This window comes from Taurulus bubalis (assembly GCF_910589615.1).
Source record: "Taurulus bubalis genome assembly, chromosome: 15".
Taxonomy (NCBI): Eukaryota; Metazoa; Chordata; class Actinopteri; order Perciformes; family Cottidae; genus Taurulus; species Taurulus bubalis.
In genome coordinates this window covers 21,319,357-21,339,904 of record NC_136603.1, presented here as the reverse complement: position 1 = coordinate 21,339,904, position 20,548 = coordinate 21,319,357, and the positions used below count along the sequence as shown (strand labels likewise).

Genomic DNA, 20,548 nt, shown 5'->3' with positions numbered 1-20,548 from the left:
GCGCTGTCAACTTTCTGTGTTTACTTGCTTTATCGCCTTTCTTGTTGCTCTCTGCAGTGGCATTCCTACTGACTTTTCACTCTATCTCCGAATGCTTTTATACTATTTATTTTTTCTCTCTTTCCTCTGGTCTCCTGGTTGTGTATCCTCTCATGGCCAATGCTCCGTCCTCTGTCTCCTTTTAAATGAAGGCCCGTCTGCCCTTCTGCCCTCCGCCGCCAGGTCACGGTTACTGCTCGTGCGGACGCTGCATCTGCGAGGAGGGCTGGTTCGGGAAGCTGTGTCAGTTCCAGAGGTCCTGTGACATGAGCGACGTGCAGAGCAAGGAGCTTTGCGAGACCTCGGACGGAGTCATGTGCAGTGGGAAAGGTGAGCGAGATGTTTTTCAGCACCTCTAAGTCCAAAGGTTTCCATAAAAGTCTCTTTTTCGTCAGTATTCACATGGTACTACTTTGTACTTAGTTGTACAACAATAGGAACTATTTATATAACCACACTAAATGGCGCAATGCATATTATCATGTATTATGTCACTGGTTTATCATTATGATCCATTATTATATAGCATTTTGTTGGAGGAAAAACACATTTACATCTGGAGAAAATGTTTATTTCATTTGTTGTTAAGTAACAGTGCATCACATTTTGGATTAAAGATTGTCATGTGTTAAAATAACTTAAATTAAATCTTAATCTGCAACGCTGTCCAGAAAACTTACTTTTTACCCCTGAATTGTACCAGAGTAGAAGTATAAAGTAGCATAACACATTCAAGTAAAAGTACCTCAAATTTGTACTAAAGTACAGCACATAAGCCGTATATTTACTTAGATAAATACACAATTCATCCTTTAAAAGAACACAGATTGGATATATGGGTGATTACATTTACTAAAGGTTTAACCTTTGAGACCCTCAACTTTTTTAGACTGCAATCCAGATGTTACGGGGTGGATTATGACACTCAAACGGTTGTCCACTTGGCTTCCACTGAGCTTTAAGAAAGTTAAAGGAAAAAAGTTAAAAAACAAAGAACAGCAGTATAGAAAACAATAAACAAGGCAATCTATTTATGGAACTGTGTTATGTCCTTTCTCTGTAGCATATCACAATACCTTCCCCCTAAGGATCACTGAAAATGAGCAATTTCCTAAACCTACCGCTTCCCATTACCTCTGGCTGTTTCATTCAGCGCTTTCCCCTTCTTACAAACTCTGGATCATAATTCTTGTCTCACTTTCTTTCTGGAGTATTGCTCAAAGTGTCTCGAACTACACTCCAATAAGTTTTGCGTCACAGACTTCGTTAATTAAAATGCGTCGTCTCTGTGGGTAATAAGTTCTCTTCATACTTGTCAAACAGGTCTCAGCTAATATCCAGTATTTACATATTCTCCATCATCTCCCTTCTCCTGCACATACTCGCTGTGTCACCATTTCATAACTCTTCTGATCCTCGCTGCGTCTGAAACGGGGAACGTTTCATGTGCCAGAAGCATTTGACCAAAACAAGGTCGTCTGTCACGCTCAACAAAAAGCACGTTCCAAATTATCCTAATTTCTTACAGTGGAACTTTACGGTACGAAGTAATTAAACTCACGAGATTAGCATCAAATTCCCACTCCGTCACAGGTTAAAACCCATCTCTTTAATGGTTGCTGTAATAATCTGAACGAGATGTACCCGTTTATGTAATATCTCACCCGGGACAGGAACGTGTTTTACATGAACCGCAACACAGCGGCAGTATATTCCAAAATCTGATATATCACTCCATATTATACTGAAATTATCCAATCCAGACTCAGAGTGTTGATAGATTGACGGGTCAGATGATTGACAAGCAACTACTCGACAACTGGAACCGCCCCCTTGTCCATTGCCTCTGACGACCAGTCAAGGTGCAGTTAACTGTCCAAAATATCATCACTTTCATTCTACCCTATTTGACATTTGTGTGAAATTGTCCAAATTTGCATGATATATTTTGCCAAAAAGGCCTTTTTTCAAGGTCCCAGTGACATTTCAGCTCACGCTTGAGTCCAAGGTGGACGTTTGTGCCAAATTTGTAATCAACTTGTCTCAAGGCGTTACTGAGACGACGTACAGACTACTCCGAAAACACGACGCCTTTGGACATGAGAATGAGAATACATGTGAATGTTCATATGACAGAATTGTTCGGCATTGTAATGAAATATTGCAACAAGACAAAACCATCTCGGTGCCTCATCGGGGGGCATTTCCCCCTCTCCTCTGACGCGATGCAGACTCCATCAGCTAACCGGAAACACAACACATGTCCGGCTGATTGGTAATAAAGAAGTATAACTGGCATCCCAGACATTTCTAAGAGCGTGCACGGCGTCGCCACATCGTGTGTGTCATTAGGCGGGAAATGAACACCAGCAGCAGATCTCCTCCTCCTCTGCGGCGTGGCGTTGAAGTAGAGCGACTGCAGCCGGTCCAGCCCTGCAGAGCCGAGCCGAGCGGGGTCGTGAAAATGGAGATGAGCGTGTTCATTCTCCACGCTCCAATACTTTCAGACACCGGAACAATCTCCCCCAGCTCCTCTCTCTCTCTCTCTCTCTCTCTCCCTCTCTCTCTGCCTCCACCTCGCATCGTGTGCTCCTGTAACCCGGTGTGTGTGTGGATGGAAATTGGGGAGATTGAAAACATAGTTGCTGGACCTTGGGTGTGTGCTTTGGGGGAAAAAACTGAAGCATACAGCAGCTTATTTGTTTCCAACTACCAATCCGGTTGACCATATCATCCTGTTTCTGGCCTGGAGAGAGAGAGGAAGTTTAAAGTGTGGGCGGATTGGTTTCCTGGTCGCAAAAAGTATTTTAAGGGGCAGTTTCCCCGGGGAACATCTCAAATGCACTGAGCCCAAAACTATTCATCTTCTGTGTAAAGTGAAGAACTTACAGAAAAACAAACGTACAAACAGCATTTATTACAAACTCAAAGCAGGAGAGGACGACGTTAAGAAGAAATATACACTATCAAAATATTACTCGGCCTGGAAAAGTTAATTGACACTTAATGTGTGTGTGTGTATGTGTGTGTGTGTGTGTGTGTGTGTGTTGCAGGTTCCTGTCACTGTGGCAAATGTATCTGCTCGTCCCAGGACTGGTGGGTGTCTGGAGAGTACTGCGAGTGTGACGACCGCGAGTGTGACAAACATGACGGCCTCGTCTGCACAGGTAGAGTGGAACATGTAGTTCACACACACACACACACTGGAGAGGTCTTTATATATATAAATATATATAATTGTTAGTCAGACCAGAGACCGGATAATAAGATCTGATCCGTGGACTGACCCACAGTTGAAAACAACAATTAATAATCGGCCCTGAGAACAAATGTGAACCCTTCAAAGGCTAATTGAAATTTCTATTTTCAGCTCCCGTTTCTTTTCCTCATCTCTTTCTTCCTTCGTTTCAAAACTGAAATATTGCACCTTTTACCCCACTACATCTATTAGACGCCGAGCAGATACAACTGTAGTTTCCACATAAAAACGTGCCATCAGTTCATAGAATATGACAAATTGTTACAGATGATTGAACTCCCCGGGAGTATATGAAGCCACTACAATTAGCCCCACAACACATTACAGTGTAGCATTACATGATGCATTCATGATAATGATCCAATTATATATTATAACACTGACAGGAGCCATTCTGCTAGAGAGCACCTTTAATCCAGATAGTTCAAGTGCTTTCTGTTGATAATGCACTTTTACTGAAAGCTATCGGGTTGTATTGCTGAGAAACCGCAAACATATATTTTAAAATGATCCATCACTAAAAGAAGCTAGCAGCGCTAGCTCCAAAAGTTGCTAAATCTAGCAAGTCTGCAGGAGGTGTAGGTGGAGGTCGGACTCAGCTCCAAAACTGGGTCACGGTTCCTCAGAACTGAGTGGACATATGAACACCTCTGTATCTATGGATTTTGAAGTGTGAAAAGAGATAATTGAATTGTGGAAAACATACACACACACACACACACACACACACACACACACACACACACACACACACACACACACACACACACACACACACACACACACTTTATATATCTTCAATCTCTATACAGCAGCGTGTCCACAGGAGCCGTCTTCTCCCCGCTGATAATGAGAAATCTCAGTACATGTTTATAATTATTGTTGCCCCCGGGCCTGTCAGAATCTGGACAGCTGTTCAGAAGTGTTTCTCATCATTACTCCATGATTCCAAATGTCAGCCTTAATGTCATTCAGATGAGCAGCAGTGGTTCCAAATGGAGACAAGAGCTGCCTTTAAAAAATGTGGAAAACTGGGAGGAAACAAAGAAAATGTGAATTGTTCCTGATTTACCATTAAACTGTCTGGAGTCTATATGTATGAGTGAACATTAGCATAATGCTTGAGAGATAGTGTAAGGTAATGGGGTTTTACATGAAAAGGCAAGTTTGAATATGCAGTAAAAGCACCGACGGAGTCTTTTTTATTTACATTTTTTTGTGTACATGTTAACGACACAGAAATGTGTTTGCCGAGATTGCCATGGAATTACTCTGCATCCGGAGATTTCACGGACCCTTCAGAGCTGTACGAGCCATGAGTGATGTGGAGATTCAGCGTATCAGGAATGCTTGCTGCTTAACGTCATGCACTGAATATGATCATCTCAGCAACGTCTTTATTTCAGAAAAAGGGACACAGGGGGCTTTTAGTCTGTTTGCAACACCAAATCATGTTCATCAGAGGTGTATTCATCAATGTGATTTTTCCATCGGATCTATTGTAATAACCTGAAAAGGTGTAAGTATCAGCAGCGCAGTAACAGGAGTGTCTGTACTGAGCATTGGAGAGTCAGGAACACAGAGCCTCCCACTCCAGTGGGGACATGGGGGTTCGATTGAACGATTGATATTATTCATTTTCCCAACAAACCCTAAGCCTGATTTATCTCGTTCCTCTGTAGCCTAAATTTGTCAAAAACTATTTGAAAAAATACACGAGCCCTACCGCTGTAATGTGACATATTCCTTAATTACCATGAACACACACACACACACACACAGAGTGAAGTTTATTTTTTGTCCCACATACCAGTGTTCTGGTGCTGTTAACAGCGATGGAAGCCGGATCTAGTTCATTGCCTTAGTATAAATAGGAATAAAGGAAATAGGAAACAGGCAAATATAAAAAGCATTACGTATTAATATACTAGAACTATGGCTGCTAAAATAAATTAGGTAGAGTTAAGTTACAATATTCCCCTCTAAAGTATAGTGGAAGTATAAAGCAGTATACAAGTGAAATACTCAAATAAAGTACAAACACCTTTCAATCTTACTTGATACTAATTGTACTGAATTAGATTCCCAAACTGGATTTAAATTAGTGCACCAAATGTCTATTATTCCCCAGATGAAAATAGTCCCCAACCAACGCTCCATTTGCTCCTGTTCGTGCGTGGGCTTCTGGTGCAGTCGGGAAGTTGGAAGGTTTTGAGAGACAGACGAAAAGGCAGTGTTGGTTTTGGTCTTTTCATGGGATTTACTGACAATAAGAAGAATACATAGAGAAAGGCCCATCTTATGCTTTAATGACAGGGAGGTCGGTCTAATCTGCTCCCGGATTCAGAAGATCAACAAGCACTGAGCCGACTTTTATTGTTATTGCTCTCACCTACTTACCCATCTCTGCTGCCTTCTGTTTTGTCCACCTTTCTTTCATCATTTGTTTAAGTCCATCACCCGTTTGTTGGCCTCCTCAGACTCGGCCCTCCTCTCCCACTGTGATATTTTGCACTGGATATCTCTTTTCAGTTGTGTGGCGGGAGGCCAGAAGGAGTCCTCCTCCTAATCTCAGCATCCTCTGTCTGACAGCTCAGGGAGCTACGAGGTTATAACACATTCAGAGCAGGTCTTTATATACTTAAATAAATAAAAAAACACCCTCATACATAAATGAAAGTGTAGGTTGCTTGTCAGTGATTCTCAAAACAACCAATATGATGGTGTTGCTGAACTGGCTCGCTCATTGGTTGGTTTTAAGATACTTATGGACCTAAACTCTTTACGTCTCTTGTGTTAAAGTCAGATGTAGTACACCTGGTACACTTCTACCTCAGACTTCTTATTTCTTCAATATTCAATATTTCTTCCTTTGCTACTGAACATAACATTTTAAAATGCATTTACCTCCGGTTCTGAAAAGTGAAGCCAATGCTGGAGTGCCTTAAACATGCGTTCTCTCTAATGGCCAGCAGGGGGCGACTCCTTCGGTTTAAAAACAAATCAGATTGTATGGAAGTCTATGAGAAAGTGACTCTACTTCTCTTTTGATTTATTCCCTCAGTAAACATTGTAAACATGAGTTTATGTCTCAATCATAGTTTCAAGTCTTCTTCAATACAGCATGATGCTCATTTAGTAAATTATGGTCATTTAGAGTCAAACAGGGGATGCTTTGTGGTCGCTACATCGTCCGGTCTGGGAGCTTTCCGTCTTTTTTTCTTAGAACTTTCAGTGTTTTCAGTTCATTAAAGTTAATTGTAACATGTTGGTCGGCTACAAATGACTAATTATGAGGTTGTTGAGGAGGAAGATGGCGACGGCTGAAATGCCAAACTCCAGGCTTCAAAACTGTAGCCCACAAACCAACGGGTGACATGATGGCTACAAACATGTATTTCCACCACAGTTTAATAAAGACTTTTGGGATTAGGGAGCTTTGTATAAATGCTGTGAATGTCTGGCTTCTTTCCCCTCGTAAGTAAACCGGCGTTTTCTCTCCTCTGCTGTGTGGGCACAAGCAGTGTGAAACCACAAAACCGTCCTGAGCGGCGAAGTCAGCCTCCATCCACACCCAACCCCGACAGAGAGCTGCACCCAGGGAAGCGGGGTGTGAAAAGAGGAACCTTGTTAAAGGTCAGGCATGATGGCGCAGCTCTTAATTCACAGCTTCTCTTCTCACATTGCCCTCACAGGGAATGGGTTGTGCAACTGCGGCAACTGCGAGTGCTGGGACGGCTGGACGGGGAACGCCTGCGAGATCTGGGTGGGAGCAGAGTACTGAAGAGGGGGAGAGGATGCTGGCGTTGAGAGACGAGAGAGGCCCGGCTGCCCGGAGCGACCAGGAGCATGTTGGGAAAAAAAAAAAACAGCCAGAAAACACCGCAGCCAGGAAAAAACCACGGGAGGAAGGAGGAGAGGAAACTAAACCTGGATGTAGTTCTGCATATCACTAACAGCATTCATTCTTTTATTGTACTGGTTACAAGTGATCCTTGTTGTAGGTGTGAAAGAAACATATTACCATGTAAAAATTTGTTTCCAAAACAGCTTTATGTATATTTCTTCTTTTCTATATTTTTTTTCTTTCCATAATGTAGGAACGCTTGCATATTCCATATGTCGACACATGATAGGATGCAGGTACAAGGGAAAGAGTTATCTGTTAGATCTGTTTTGAAGGGAGGAGCTGTGTGTGTGTGTGTATGTGTGTGTGTGTGTGTGTGTGTGTTGCTCCACAATTGGACAGAAAGTTCACTCGAAGTTAAGGCAGAGGTTACAGTTTGAGGTTTTTATTTCTTTTTTTAATAATAAAACACTAAATGTGCCGCATGACACAACATTTTGCATGGAAAACAATGCGAAGACCTTAATCATACATGGTTACAAATCTCTCATAACATGACATAACTCCAATGGGCATACTTGCAATGGTATATATATATTTATATATATAATTTTTTTTGTTGTTGTTGTTGAAAATAAATCATTTGAACAGTGCCTATTCTTCTCCACCGGGAAAACCAAACAATCTGCCGATGAAAGCCACACTGTACCGGAGGTATATGTGTGTGTGTGTGTGTGTGGTGGACATTTCCCACTCGACACACACAAGGGTCAACAAGGTTCACTTTCTACGTGGAGGAAACAGAGAGAGGGCATACATAGTGGCATGCTGGATGTCCATGTCACTTCAAAAAGGGTGGCATCAGGGGATGAGAGCTGCATTGACACAAGAGCTCAGTCACCACTTGAAAAGAGGGCCGATGAGAAGTCACAAAGGAAATTTAATGTAAATTCTACTTTGGCCTTTTTTTTTCTTCTTTTTTTTTCATGCTTAAACTAGCCAAACCCCTCCGTTTTTTCTTTGTCCCATCGAAAGTGACAGGTGCAATAATATACTGCACGCTATATTGCATTAAGTATGTTACTGACATTACAGTACACCTTTTTGTATAAATATTCTACTCAATATGTTGTATGTGCGTATACAACGAACACAAACTGTATAGTGTAGACAAACTTGTTGCATATATGTATGTAAAATTAGCGGTACATACCAACAGTTCTCGATAGACACAGCCTACTACATGCAGTTCGTCGATGCCATCCTCTCCCCATGCAACAGATGGGACAATGTACAAAACAAGAGGTTGGAAACGGAGACGCTAAGTTTGCTAGAATATTCTAGTGACTTATCTGAAAAGAGATCGGAGGGGCAAATCAAACGTGATCGGTATCAGGAGACGACATCACGCACGACCCGTATACGAGAAAGCAATAACAAAAAAAAACTGAATTGGAAATAAAATGGTGGCTACACAGATCCAAACAGAGATGCACATTTACACACCGGGCATTTACAAAAATAAAGTCAGCCTCGAAGGAGCCGGTTATCTGGACCGCAGGGCTGGAGCAGCAGCCAGCTCAGCGTGGAGAGTTTGTAAGAGTGGAGGATGATTGGCTGTAATGAGGACAGAACATCAGCCCCAAATACAACTACAGTGGTTTCCAGCTCCTGTGTGTGTGTGTGTGTGTGTGTGTGTGTGTGTGTGTGTGTGTGTGTGTGTGTGTGTGTGTGTGTGTGTGTGTTTGTGTGTATGTGTGTGTATGCATTGTATGCCATGTAACAGCTTTGTACAGATAAGTAGTCCAACTAATGTGCTTCGATGTGCTGTAATAAGAAACGATCACGCGTAAAACCAATAAAATCATATTCACCCAAATCAACTTCTTAATATAAAATTGCAGTTGTAGCAGCACTCACACACAGCAGCAACAATCTAGTCCATGTTCTAAATCTTATCTAACAAAACTATCAGGGGGAGAAAGAAAAAAAAAGCAAGACGAACATTATAAATTGATCGATTCAGACGGAGCTTTTGATAAACCGCAGTCGTGATGAAGATGCAAAAAAAAAACACACAAAAAACAACACAGAGTCAGCGGGTTTCCCTCCGGGTCCGCTGCAGCCCCGCAGCACGCCGCTCCCCGGCGCCCGACGCCAGCACTCCCATCGGCTTACATGCCGATCCGAGAGCGGTACCCGTACCTCGCTCCTCGCTCCTCGTAGAAAATGCATGCACGTGATTAATTCAAGGTATACGCACGTCTCTAAAAATGACATCAGGCAAAGACCTCTTTGAGCGGAGTTGATCCTGTCGCACGGAAACAAACGCAGTCACAGTGAAAGCTTGGATGGGTGGAATCGGGATTTTGTTTTCTTTTGCAAAGAATCGGTTTTGTATTCCTGGGATGAAGGAAAAAAGACTTTGGTCATTTTCAGAGTTGAGCACATCTGAGTGTGGGCTTGTCAGTGGACAATGCTACGTGTCCTCTGCACGGATGTATCGGGTGGGTTAGGCACCTTCGGGGGCCCCGTGACGGGGCCTGGGAACCTGTTTTTGCATGCCGGGGAATCGAGGTCCAAACAGGCACGTGATAGGCCAAGATGATCGGTACTGGACTCTGCATGCTGAGCTAGGAGACAAATCCTCTCGCAGTAGTAGTAGTAATAATAAGAATAATAACAATATCTAGTCATTTAAAAAAAGTTATGATTCATAATATTAATTTCCCCTAAGTTTTATACAGTGAAAATGTTACAATATAAGCCATCTCTCGTATAACTGCTGCAAGAAGAGAGAACACAACATTAACCTTTGCCCATGCTTTAGGTTTTCGCCGAACCAAATAGGGATGCAGCCAGTATAAATGTCGCCTACTGGTTTTCAGCCATGTTGTTTTTTTGGCTTTTTTCGAGTCGACGCTGCCGTAAAATGGCTGCAAGTGCTGCAGCCGCCGACCATCTGGGTCAAAGCCACGAGCCTTTGCCTCGTAGTCCAAAGAAGTCAGTGAGTGAGGGACAGAGGCCCACAAGGCCTAGAGATATTCCTAGAGCCCACGCTCTGAAATGAGATTAAAGAAAAATAGACTTCAGGTTTTTTTTATTTACCAGAGAAGGCGGAACTGAATCCGCTGGTGGGACTTAGAGTGATATGTATACACCATTCCTTACAGCGCTCTACCGCCCCCACACACACACACACACATTTGTTGAGAAACGCGCGCATGCGTGTGTGTTTGTATGTGTGTAGGGAGCTCCTCACATTGATTGCAGTGGCGGTAATTAGCACTTCATCAACTATGATTGCAGGAGCTCTCTGCCAGCCTCCAGTGTGTTTCTATCAGATGTAAAAAAACAAAAAAAACACACAAAAAAAACAAAAACATCTCAGATTTTTCCCCCTCCACAAACTTTGAGTGTCTGTCTGTGCGTGTGTGTGTTTGTGTGTGTGTGTGTGTGTGTGTGTGTGTGTGTGTGTGTGTGTGTGTGTGTGTGTGTGTGCGCATGATGTGGGCAAGACGGAAATTTGAATTTTATTTGTGTATATGTTGCCACATCTGTTTCATCGTGTTTCTTAAAAAATCACACAACTCCCCCTGCAAAAACGTTTTCATCTTTTCTAGGTTACTTGACAAAGAAGGGAAAAAAAGAGTGCGGCAAGAGATAGAAAGAGAGGGAGAAGGGGGGGGGGGGGGGGAGGAGGAGGGGGAAGTACTCGTAAAAAATAGAGGACGACAGTCCAAATATTTGCTCTATCTATACAGTCTCTATCCCAGAACATAGCTGGTGAACTGTGGTATAGAAAATAGATCTGGAGGTACACAGACTCTGCTGCATCAAGGGGGCCGAGAGAGAGAGAGAGAAAGAGAGAGAAAGAAAGAGAGAGAGAGGGTTGGTGGTTGAGGGGGGAGTTTTTTTTTTTAACGAACCATTAAGTGCCACGAGCGTGGCCGTGAAAACACTCTGCATTCACACGGTGGTTCTCACTGTTTTTAAGGGGAATCTAAAGGCATTCCATGATCAGAGGTCCTCTTTTTTCCGCCCCTCCCGTGTGCCGGAGAAACTCAGCCGCCTCGCTGTCCATGCGTCCGTGTCGAGGCCCGGCCGGAGAAAAAGAGGAGGGGGCGAGGCTGGAGAAAGAGGAGCAAGAGAAGAAAAGGGGAAGGGTGCTTTTCGCCTGGGTCGGGTCCACAGAAGAAAAGAGGGTTCTGGAGTCTAGTCTAGGAGTCACTCGTCTAGTCCTCCCACCCTCACACACACCTTCCCGCCTCCGCGTGCACACACACACACGCACGCACGCGCTGGGCACGGGTCGGGTGCGGGGCTATGTGGCGGGCTTGTCGGGCTTGCTCACGGGTTTACCTCCGTTCATCACCGCCGGCTCACTTGTGCTTTTACTGGGGGGCGCCGCCGCCTTGGGCGCCGTCTCTCCAACGTCGTGCAACGATGGCTCTCTGTACATGGCGACTGGATGGAAGGATGAAGAGAGAAGAGCAGAGGGACAGAAAAGAGCAAAGCTGTTAGCGAGAAGCTCCCCACTGCACTTTTAGAGTTGAACTGTCTAAAAACTAGTTCTTTCCCCACACGATATTTGTTGTTGTGTACTTTTTCAAAGGTTCTTGCACAGGCATGAATGTCTTAAAACCTTCAAAGAAGATGTCCTGCAATTTATATACATGGGGGGGGAGTAATGTTCTTTACCCATGGGCGTCCTGACCTGCTTCTGTCTCCATCAGGGCTGACTCTTAATCCAAGCAAATGCTTTTCAACAAAACAGCGAAAAAGGGCCTCATTATCCTGCACTTTACAGCCGCTAGACTACAGCGGTCTTGACGGGACACTTCAGCTTGAATGGTCGGGAAGCAATCAGGCTGGTCGACTAACGAGAGTGATGGTGGCATCTGTCGGACTCTTAGCGCTTCATCCTGCACTGTGTACCGTGCGCTTAAGGAGGCAAAATCAGCGATACGCATAATTACAAGAACGTCAATGAATCACATCGTGGTACCGTCGCTATAAGTGCCTTGTAGTGTAGGCGTCTGTCTAGTGATGGAACAAGTGGTCATGTTTTTTTTTTACTGTTTTACTGTTACATCAGGATTGACTTGATGTTACGTAATGTTTCCTGACACCACCGTTTAAAGCAGGGGTGTCAAACTCATTTTAGTGAAGGGGCCGCATGCTGCATATTTTGATCTCAAGTGGGCCGAACCAGTAAAATCACAGCATATTAATGCATACATAATGACAATCTTTCTCTATGTTTAAATCATTGGTGAAGGTTTTTGGATGATAAACCCTTTTTTAAGGTATTCCTACAATAAACTAGAAACATAAAGACCAAACATTCAGACATCAGCCCACTGTTTACCTGCCTGGGCTCTCCTCTGCAGATTCCCTCGCAGTTGAGCAATATTTATAGTAATGTCAGTGCTGTAATCAATTGCAACTCTGGGTCAATGGATAGCGTGATCTGATCGTTGGGCAAAGTTGTGCACCTTGCACATCTTGGACCTGGCCCTTTATTAAAGAATGAAGCTGGTGACATTCAATATTTTTGTTAATGTCAACAAATCCTGTGAAAAGATTAAACCCAATAAAAAAAAGGCTCAGTAATTTCCTGATATAGCTGAGCACTGTAGTTCTTAGGAAATTATGCTCAAACAGGAGGAAATAGTGCATTTGTCTGGGACTATTTTCACACCCTACTCACTCAGTAGGGAGGGGTACCTCTATTAAATAAAACCAAAAAGGAGCTCTAGAGGTGAGCTATGCTACCAGTTCAGAAATGTATTGTTCACATCCCTAAAGCTCTGTGTAAAATGTCGTCATCTGATCTCACGGCCCTTCCAGTACGTACCTTCTAATGGCTTGGGCAGGAAGTGAGCAGCTGGTTTGGTTTTTTTCACCCGGTTCCCCTTCATGGCTTGGCCGTCTTTATTGAGCCCTAGGAACCAAGCTCTCCCCGACTCCTGTTGTCTGTACAACATGGACGAGTAGATCACATAGTAGTTCTCAAACACCGACTCTTTGAACTTGCACTCCGCTGTAAAGAGTTCCTGCAGGGACAGAGACAATGTTGTATTGTTAGGAACAGGTTCTTTGAAACCCCGCCCCCACCCAAAAAACAAAACAATACATAGAAGATTTAATTTGAATGGAACACATTCCAGTGGACTCCGATTAATAATTCACAGTTCACGTTATGTAAGAATGAAACAGATGTCAGATTCATAATTCATATTCAAACTGCTATGGGGGTCACCTTCATTTCATGCTCACAATGTAAGTAGTAATATTGCAGAAACTGCCTCGCCAGGTGAAATTGACTGGAAGGGATTAGCGTCGCAGAGTCCATCTCGCTCTAATCGTGTCTCAAGCCGAGCCTAATGACCTGCTCGGATGAAATGCAGCGCTCATTCCCACCTTGGCCCTCAACCTTGACACGAGATGTGAGAGCCCTCGTTTCATCAATTAGCTCGTGTTCCCGGCAGAAAGTATATACTGTTGGGCACTGACCCTTCTACCTGCAGCGCTGGAAACACCAGCAACACCCTGTTCCTCAAACGTTGTTTTTAATTGGTAAAACCCAAAATGGGATCCTCCCTTCCAAACACTATGTCCTCATCAGCAATTTGTCAATGGTTGCCTTCTGAACCTTGTAGGAATAATGGTGGAACTAATCGTGACTCCTCCATCTTTTTACACCTCAATATGGCGACGCCGATACGCCGCGTCTCTCTGCGCTGTCGCCTGTTCATCTCCAAACCACAAGGGTGGGTCTACTGACAGTAAATGTAAAAAAAAAGAAATCCTCTGATTCTCCCCGTGCTGCCGGGGTTCTCAGTGTGAGAGTCTGGAGGCTTCACCAGGGACCCACAATAAGGAATACTTTCATTTGCTTTGCGACTAATACGCTGAAATTAGATTGTCTAAGATGATTTCATGGATCTCCCAACCTAAAAAACAGGGCTTTTTGGGGGAAATTCCACCTTTTTGATTCAGCTGTGCATGAATGATGAGGGTACATCTGAAAGAGGATTATGCTAAAATATATGGCTGCAGCCTGTGTGCAGATGTCTTCACATTGACGTGACTATGTAGCCAGGCTAGCGGTTCTGTGGGCCCACAAGCTTTGTGCCGAAATGCGACGCCTGCACATGCTCACAGTGACAGGTTTGCAGGTATCTACTCATCAATCACAGTGAGATTGTTTGGTCGTACTGCCAATGCACAACAATTTCCCAATTTATCTCATTATCTGATCTTATTGCAGTTCATCCTGAGAACTGTTCGGAAAAAATACTTGACAGCTGATTGGACAAACCCTCTGTCGATCAGAACCATGCATTCTTGAGTCATGCATGTTAACGGCCAAGGTCATGTCATCACATCATACGTCATACATCATACGCCAATGACGCCAACGACGCCAACGACGCCAATGACGCCAACGACGCCAATGACGCCAATGACCCAATCATCATGACGGGTAAGTTTCAACATACTTTGACTTCATAGTTACTTTATAAATCTCCTGTGTTGTAGCTGCACGATGATGTCACGTATGAGCTAAATGCTCAGTTTCGAACACGAGGCGCCGTGATTATGCCGTAATTATCCCTTTGGAGCGCCACTCCTGTCGGAAGCTTATCTTCTGAAAAGCAGAGCTGAGCAGGAAGGAGCGGAGAGACACTTGGGATGAACCGTAACGATCCCGAGGAGCACCCGGCTGTATTTGTAAGTGTCCTCGCTACCCTTGATTGAGCACTCGTGGGCATTCCCGAGTGTCGAAGAGCCAAAAAAACGATGCATAAACAACAGCATCGACTGAGATGTCACTCGCATCCGCAATAACGGTGAGAGGGGAAAGTCCGTCGGTGGAGGCACTGAGAGGTCAGAGTGGCGATGAATGTGAAAGATGTGGCGGGAATTCCCCCATTGTCTTGCCATTACGCAACAGAATCAACTTAACTTGGCTATTCCGCTGACAAATGAAAGGGATTAGGATGAAAACTATGAATGCTGCTTCCGTAGCACCTGGGCAGAGCCATTGATGGTGCAGACGTGCAGCAGACTGAAGCAATGAAAAACTGAGATGAAATGAGGAAACCCTGAGCGCGAAGCCGTCTGGCATGTTAAATGTCATATGAATAAACACTCCCTCTGGACGACGCACAGGCTCAACCCCATCGTTTTTCTTTTTAATCGTGCACATTAAGATTTATTGAGTGTCAGCGGTGGGCAGTTTATTGAATGGCTGCTTATTACGTCCAAGTTGTCAGAGGAAAAAAAAGGGGAAAAGGATGGCTCCTACAGGTGCCTAAATAAGATACTAAATACATACACATGCACACGTAGAAGTGTAGAATTAGCATTTCCAGCCCCCAACACACAACAAACGTCTTAATTGCTCGGCTTCATTCATTCTCATTCATTCCTTTGTTCTCCCGAAGGAACATGCTCTTAGCAAGCCGAAGCGAAACTCTGTTGCCGAACCGATTAAAAGCCAAACTGTTATTTTTTTCCTTCACGGTTCCCTGATTCGCCTCAATGAGGTAATTAATTATGCTTTTTTTACTTTCTTTTTCCGCGTCCAGGTACGCGCCGCCGCTGATTACTCGTCGTGAACTCGCAAAACAGCCCCGAGTCACACCGATGACACGGGCGGCTGCCGAGGCCGTAATTGTGGCTAATCACAACGCCTCCGCTCAGACACACAAAGTTTGTTTACGGAAGGCGAAGCAACCGGAGGCGGGTTGTTTGTGGGGCGAAACTCGACCTGTCAGTCACGTTAATCAGATTGACGAGAAGATCGGAGCAGCACACTTCAGAAACGTATGATCCAAGTAGAGACGCACGATCTGGTATAGGATGCCATTATTTTAATAAATAACAATACAGTGTATTTATGTAACTAGTTGTTACATTTAGTTTTTCAAAGCTAGGAGAGCAACGATTACCCTTTAAGCCCTAACCCTAACACCAAACCTAACCCTAATAACCCTAACCCTAACCCCTAACCCTATTTATTGTTTGAGTTGTGTTTAGAGGTTGTACATGGGGATTATATATTATTGTAGCCCTGATTTTATGTTTAATTTGATACCTAACATGGATTTATTTGTGAGGAGGGTGTTATACCATGATTGATGATTTTTTTCTTGATTTTCTTGAAAAACTGGTATTTGATCGGTGCTCGGTACGGACCGCCGAAAAAAGTTGCATCCCTAATATCTCAGCGTGTTAAATTTAAATGACAAGCCAAATTCTTTTCACGGCGCTCTTCCTTTATCTCATCACACGATTCTCTCCTTTCGAGGATCTTCCCCATTTGTGATCAAAGACGCTTCATTAATATGTCAGAAATGGTTAGGCGTGCGACCGGCCGACGTTGTTTGCCGTAGTATCCTAATTAGGCGCCAGCGTGTCAATGTCGACGGAGCGTCCCCACGTGTCGACACATACAAATGAGACAGGAAGGTGTTTGCCCTTTAATTCCACCCCAACATGTGAGAAAGAGAGAGCGAGTCTCAGACGCGGACGCTCTTCCCCACCGAGTGGCAAATCAAATATTTTTTTCTCGCCAGCCAAACGGTTGATTTTCATCCCGCTCCAAACCTCAACCCCTCTTCCCTCCCAGTCCCGGCGCTCCACACCTGACGGACATAATTGACCTTGGCCTCAGACAGAGCGAGGGGCCGAAAACCGCTCGGCCGCCGCGTGATCAGCCCCCCGGTCGCCGGGGCTAAACAAGACAGCGGCGGAAATAAAAGGGTGAGATGAACAATCGACAATCACGTGAAGGCAGAGGAGAGCGGTGGAGGGGGAGGGCAGATCCTGGGAGGATTGTCGAGAAGTAAAATGACACACACAAAAAAGAGAGGCAGAGACAGATGGAGAGAGTGGGAGGTTGAAATAAAAAGGAGTCAACAGGCATTAAAAGACAAGAGAGCAAAGAGAGCCACTCTGAAACAAACATCCTTTGGAGATAAATGAAACAAAAATGGGTGTCGTGATTGCCGAGCATGACCGCCTAATAGTAGGTGACGGGGGGCTCGCGTGTGTGTGTGTGTGTGCGTCTGCATTAGTATGCAGAGCTACACCCCAACTGTGGAAACCAAGAAATTGTTTATTAATGCTGCCAGTATAAAACCTATTAATCCATGGAAAAAGGTCAACCTCCAGAAAGCCGAGCTGCATTCACAAAGCTGAGCCGCTCTCATATGTATAAGAGTCACGTCGGCGGCGATGCGCCAGCAGTCTGATTATCAAACCCAGAGGAGGACGAGGAGACAGCGGCCAGATGAGGAGAGTCACGGGGTAAACAGCTGGAGGAGTTGTGTACACAGACGGTACAGTTTCAGTCTGACTGCAGACATATATGGCATGTCTGTAGGTTTATGTGCTGATCAGGACAATAAAAAGATGAGGACAATATAGAACATTTCTCCTCCCTATAGTTTATAGAAATAGAATGGCAATAACAATCGCTGGTTTCTTCACAAACTGAAACAGGGAGCACTCGAAGGGGAACGTTTTTATGAACATTCGAGTATGACGGCAATAAAAAGGAGAGGCGTCATAAACAGTGTTATCGAGGAGCCTCAAAGTCAAAATGTCAAAGGAACAATCCGTGACTTTTCTCTTGGTCTGACTCTCGGATCTGCTACCCTCACCGCTGACTCAAACGGTGTACCGGATGAGCCGGAGCTAATTATTAGCTCCGGCTTGATGAAGGCAAATAATACACCATGTGTCATGAATGACTTGGAGAAACAATTGCATTGTTGCAGTTAGAGGTGACGGGACAGACAGCAGCACTGCAACATCAATGATTATAATAATGATTATATTATATTATTATATGAATATAGAAAACAACTCAATTCATGTTTACAATTGCATCATTTTGCAATTCAACGTATCGTCACGCAACGGTTTGTATGATGTGTTACAAAAGGTTTTTCATCATTGTTCATGTGTTTTTCTCATGTCAATGTCCGCTCGTTACATGCATACGGTCTTTTCAAAATAAACTTGGTTTAGGCAACAAACATACTGAGTTATGTTTAGGAGAAGATTGTGGTTTCGGTTAGAAGTGCCGTACCAGAAGTACCCAATTACACAACCAATAAATCCACGTTCAGATCCCTTGGGTCTTTATACTTCCTTGTCAAAATCACTTGGATAACACGCACAGTCATTTCATAGGATGGCCACGGTTTACGCTGCATTATCTTCTCCGGATGAGACCAGCCTGTGTGATTTTGTGATGTTTTGAACTGTATTTTACATCATGTTATCTGGGTACAGATGTGGCGAATTGTCATCCCTCTGCACTCTGTCTACTTTACTGAATAATGAAGTAAAACGTCCGATAATGAAACACCGTCATATCTGCAGCCACAAGCAGGAAGCCAGCAGTCTGCGCTCCAAAGCCCTGCTGAAAATGTACCGAGTGATATACGACTTGATTTTAATGTATTCCTATCAGACTATTTGCAAATGGCCACCGTAACACGCGGTTGTTGCAATACTTTGTTTTAAACCCGAGAGAGGAACAGAATGTTTTACTGTCAGGGCGATAAAAAGCATTAACACCTTTAAGGTATTTGTCCACCAGAAGCACTTAAGTGTTCAATAAAGATTCCCTGAAGCCTTTAACACTGGCCCAGGGCAGCTCCCCTGGAACACACACACACACACACACACACACACACACACACACACACACACACACACACACACACACACACACACACACACACAGCTTAGAAATGTTACAGAGGTGTTGCTATTCTCAGTGGAAGACAAACCTGGGGCATGCTGAGAAAGTGAAGCCGATGCTGAAGTGCCTTAAAGCTGCATTCTCTCTAATGTCCATCAGGGGGCGACATCAGGGGGCGACTTATTCCCTTAGTAAACATGAGTTTATGTCTCAATCTCTAGTTTCAAGTCTTCTTCAATACAGCATGATGTTCATTTTGTAAAGTATTGTCCATTTAGAGTCAAACAGACCATAATATAGGGTATGCTTTAGGGCGGGGCTTCTTTGAGATTATCATGTCGTTACCACAGCGTTGTCCGGTCTTCCAACTTTAACCCTTTCAAAATGTGTTTCAGTTCATGAGAGTTAATTGTTACTTTTGGGTCGCCTACACATGTCTGAGTCAGCGTTGGGTTATAGCGCCACCCTCTCTAAAAAGACAAGATGGCGACGGCCTGAAACGGTAGTCCACAAACAAATGGGTGACGTGCATCATACAGTCTACAGGTAAAAGCCAGTGAATTAGAATATTTTGAAAAACTTGATTTATTTCAGTAATTGCATTCAAAAGGTGTAACTTGTACATTATATTTATTCACTGCACACAGACTGATGCATTCAAATGTTTATTTCATTTAATTTTGATGATGGTGGAAACTTTACACTAGACTTCAGGCAACGTGGATCCTGTGCCTCCCAGAGTCTGGAGGAGGACAGGAGAGGCACAGGATCCACGTTGCCTGAAGTCTAGTGTAAAGTTTCCACCATCAGTGATGGTTTGGGGTGCCATGTCATCTGCTGGTGTCGGTCCACTCTGTTTCCTGAGATCCAGGGTCAACGCAGCCGTATACCAGCAAGTTTTAGAGCACTTCATGCTTCCTGCTGCTGACCTGCTCTATGGTGATGGAGATTTCAAGTTCCAACAGGACTTGGCGCCTGCACACAGCGCAAAATCTACCTGTGCCTGGTTTACGGACCATGGTATTTCTGTTCTAAATTGGCCAGCCAACTCCCCTGACCTTAGCCCCATAGAAAATCTGTGGGGTATTGTGAAAAGGAAGATGCAGAATGCAAGACCCAAAAACGCAGAAGAGTTGAAGGCTACTATCAGAGCAACCTGGGCTCTCATAACACCTGAGCAGTGCCAGAAACTCATGGACTCCATGCCACGCCGCATTAACGCAGTAATTGAGGCAAAAGGAGCTCCAACCAAGTATTGAGTATTGTACATGCTCATATTTTTCATTTTCATACTTTTCAGTTGGCCAACATTTCTAAAAATCCCTTTTTTGTATCAGCCTTAAGTAATATTCTAATTTTGTGACACACGGAATTTTGGATTTTCATTTGTTGCCACTTCAAATCATCAAAATTAAATGAAATAAACATTTGAATGCATCAGTCTGTGTGCAATGAATACATATAATGTACAAGTTACACCTTTTGAATGCAATTACTGAAATAAATCAAGTTTTTCAAAATATTCTAATTCACTGGCTTTTACCTGTACCTGTAAGTTAATGCTGCGGCCAACAAAACAAAAACACCACATGTTCCATTCAACCGTCGCCTCAGTGACGACGGTTTCTGGTAACCATCAAGTGAAATATAAAAAAAAATGGAATTGTTCACT

General features: G+C 43.8%; 2 protein-coding genes across 3 annotated transcripts in view; one reads left to right on the top strand and one right to left on the bottom strand.

Annotated features, from left to right (window-relative positions):
* itgbl1 (integrin, beta-like 1) overlaps positions 1-7,798 on the top strand; it is a 47,658-nt gene extending 39,860 nt beyond the window's left edge. The window contains exons 9-11 of the mRNA XM_079231130.1: positions 223-369; positions 3,093-3,206; positions 6,994-7,798. Coding sequence (XP_079087256.1) covers positions 223-369; positions 3,093-3,206; positions 6,994-7,082 — 350 coding nt within the window. The 3' untranslated portion in view covers positions 7,083-7,798. The remainder of the gene's footprint in view (positions 1-222; positions 370-3,092; positions 3,207-6,993) is intronic.
* A 3,671-nt stretch (positions 7,799-11,469) lies between these two features.
* Positions 11,470-20,548, bottom strand: part of fgf14 (fibroblast growth factor 14) — a gene marked incomplete at both ends in the record, with an annotated part of 97,191 nt that continues 88,112 nt past the window's right edge. For both annotated transcript variants that reach the window (XM_079231131.1, XM_079231132.1), the window contains 2 exons: positions 11,470-11,612; positions 13,006-13,204. In XM_079231131.1, the coding sequence (XP_079087257.1) occupies positions 11,470-11,612; positions 13,006-13,204 (342 nt within the window). The remainder of the gene's footprint in view (positions 11,613-13,005; positions 13,205-20,548) is intronic.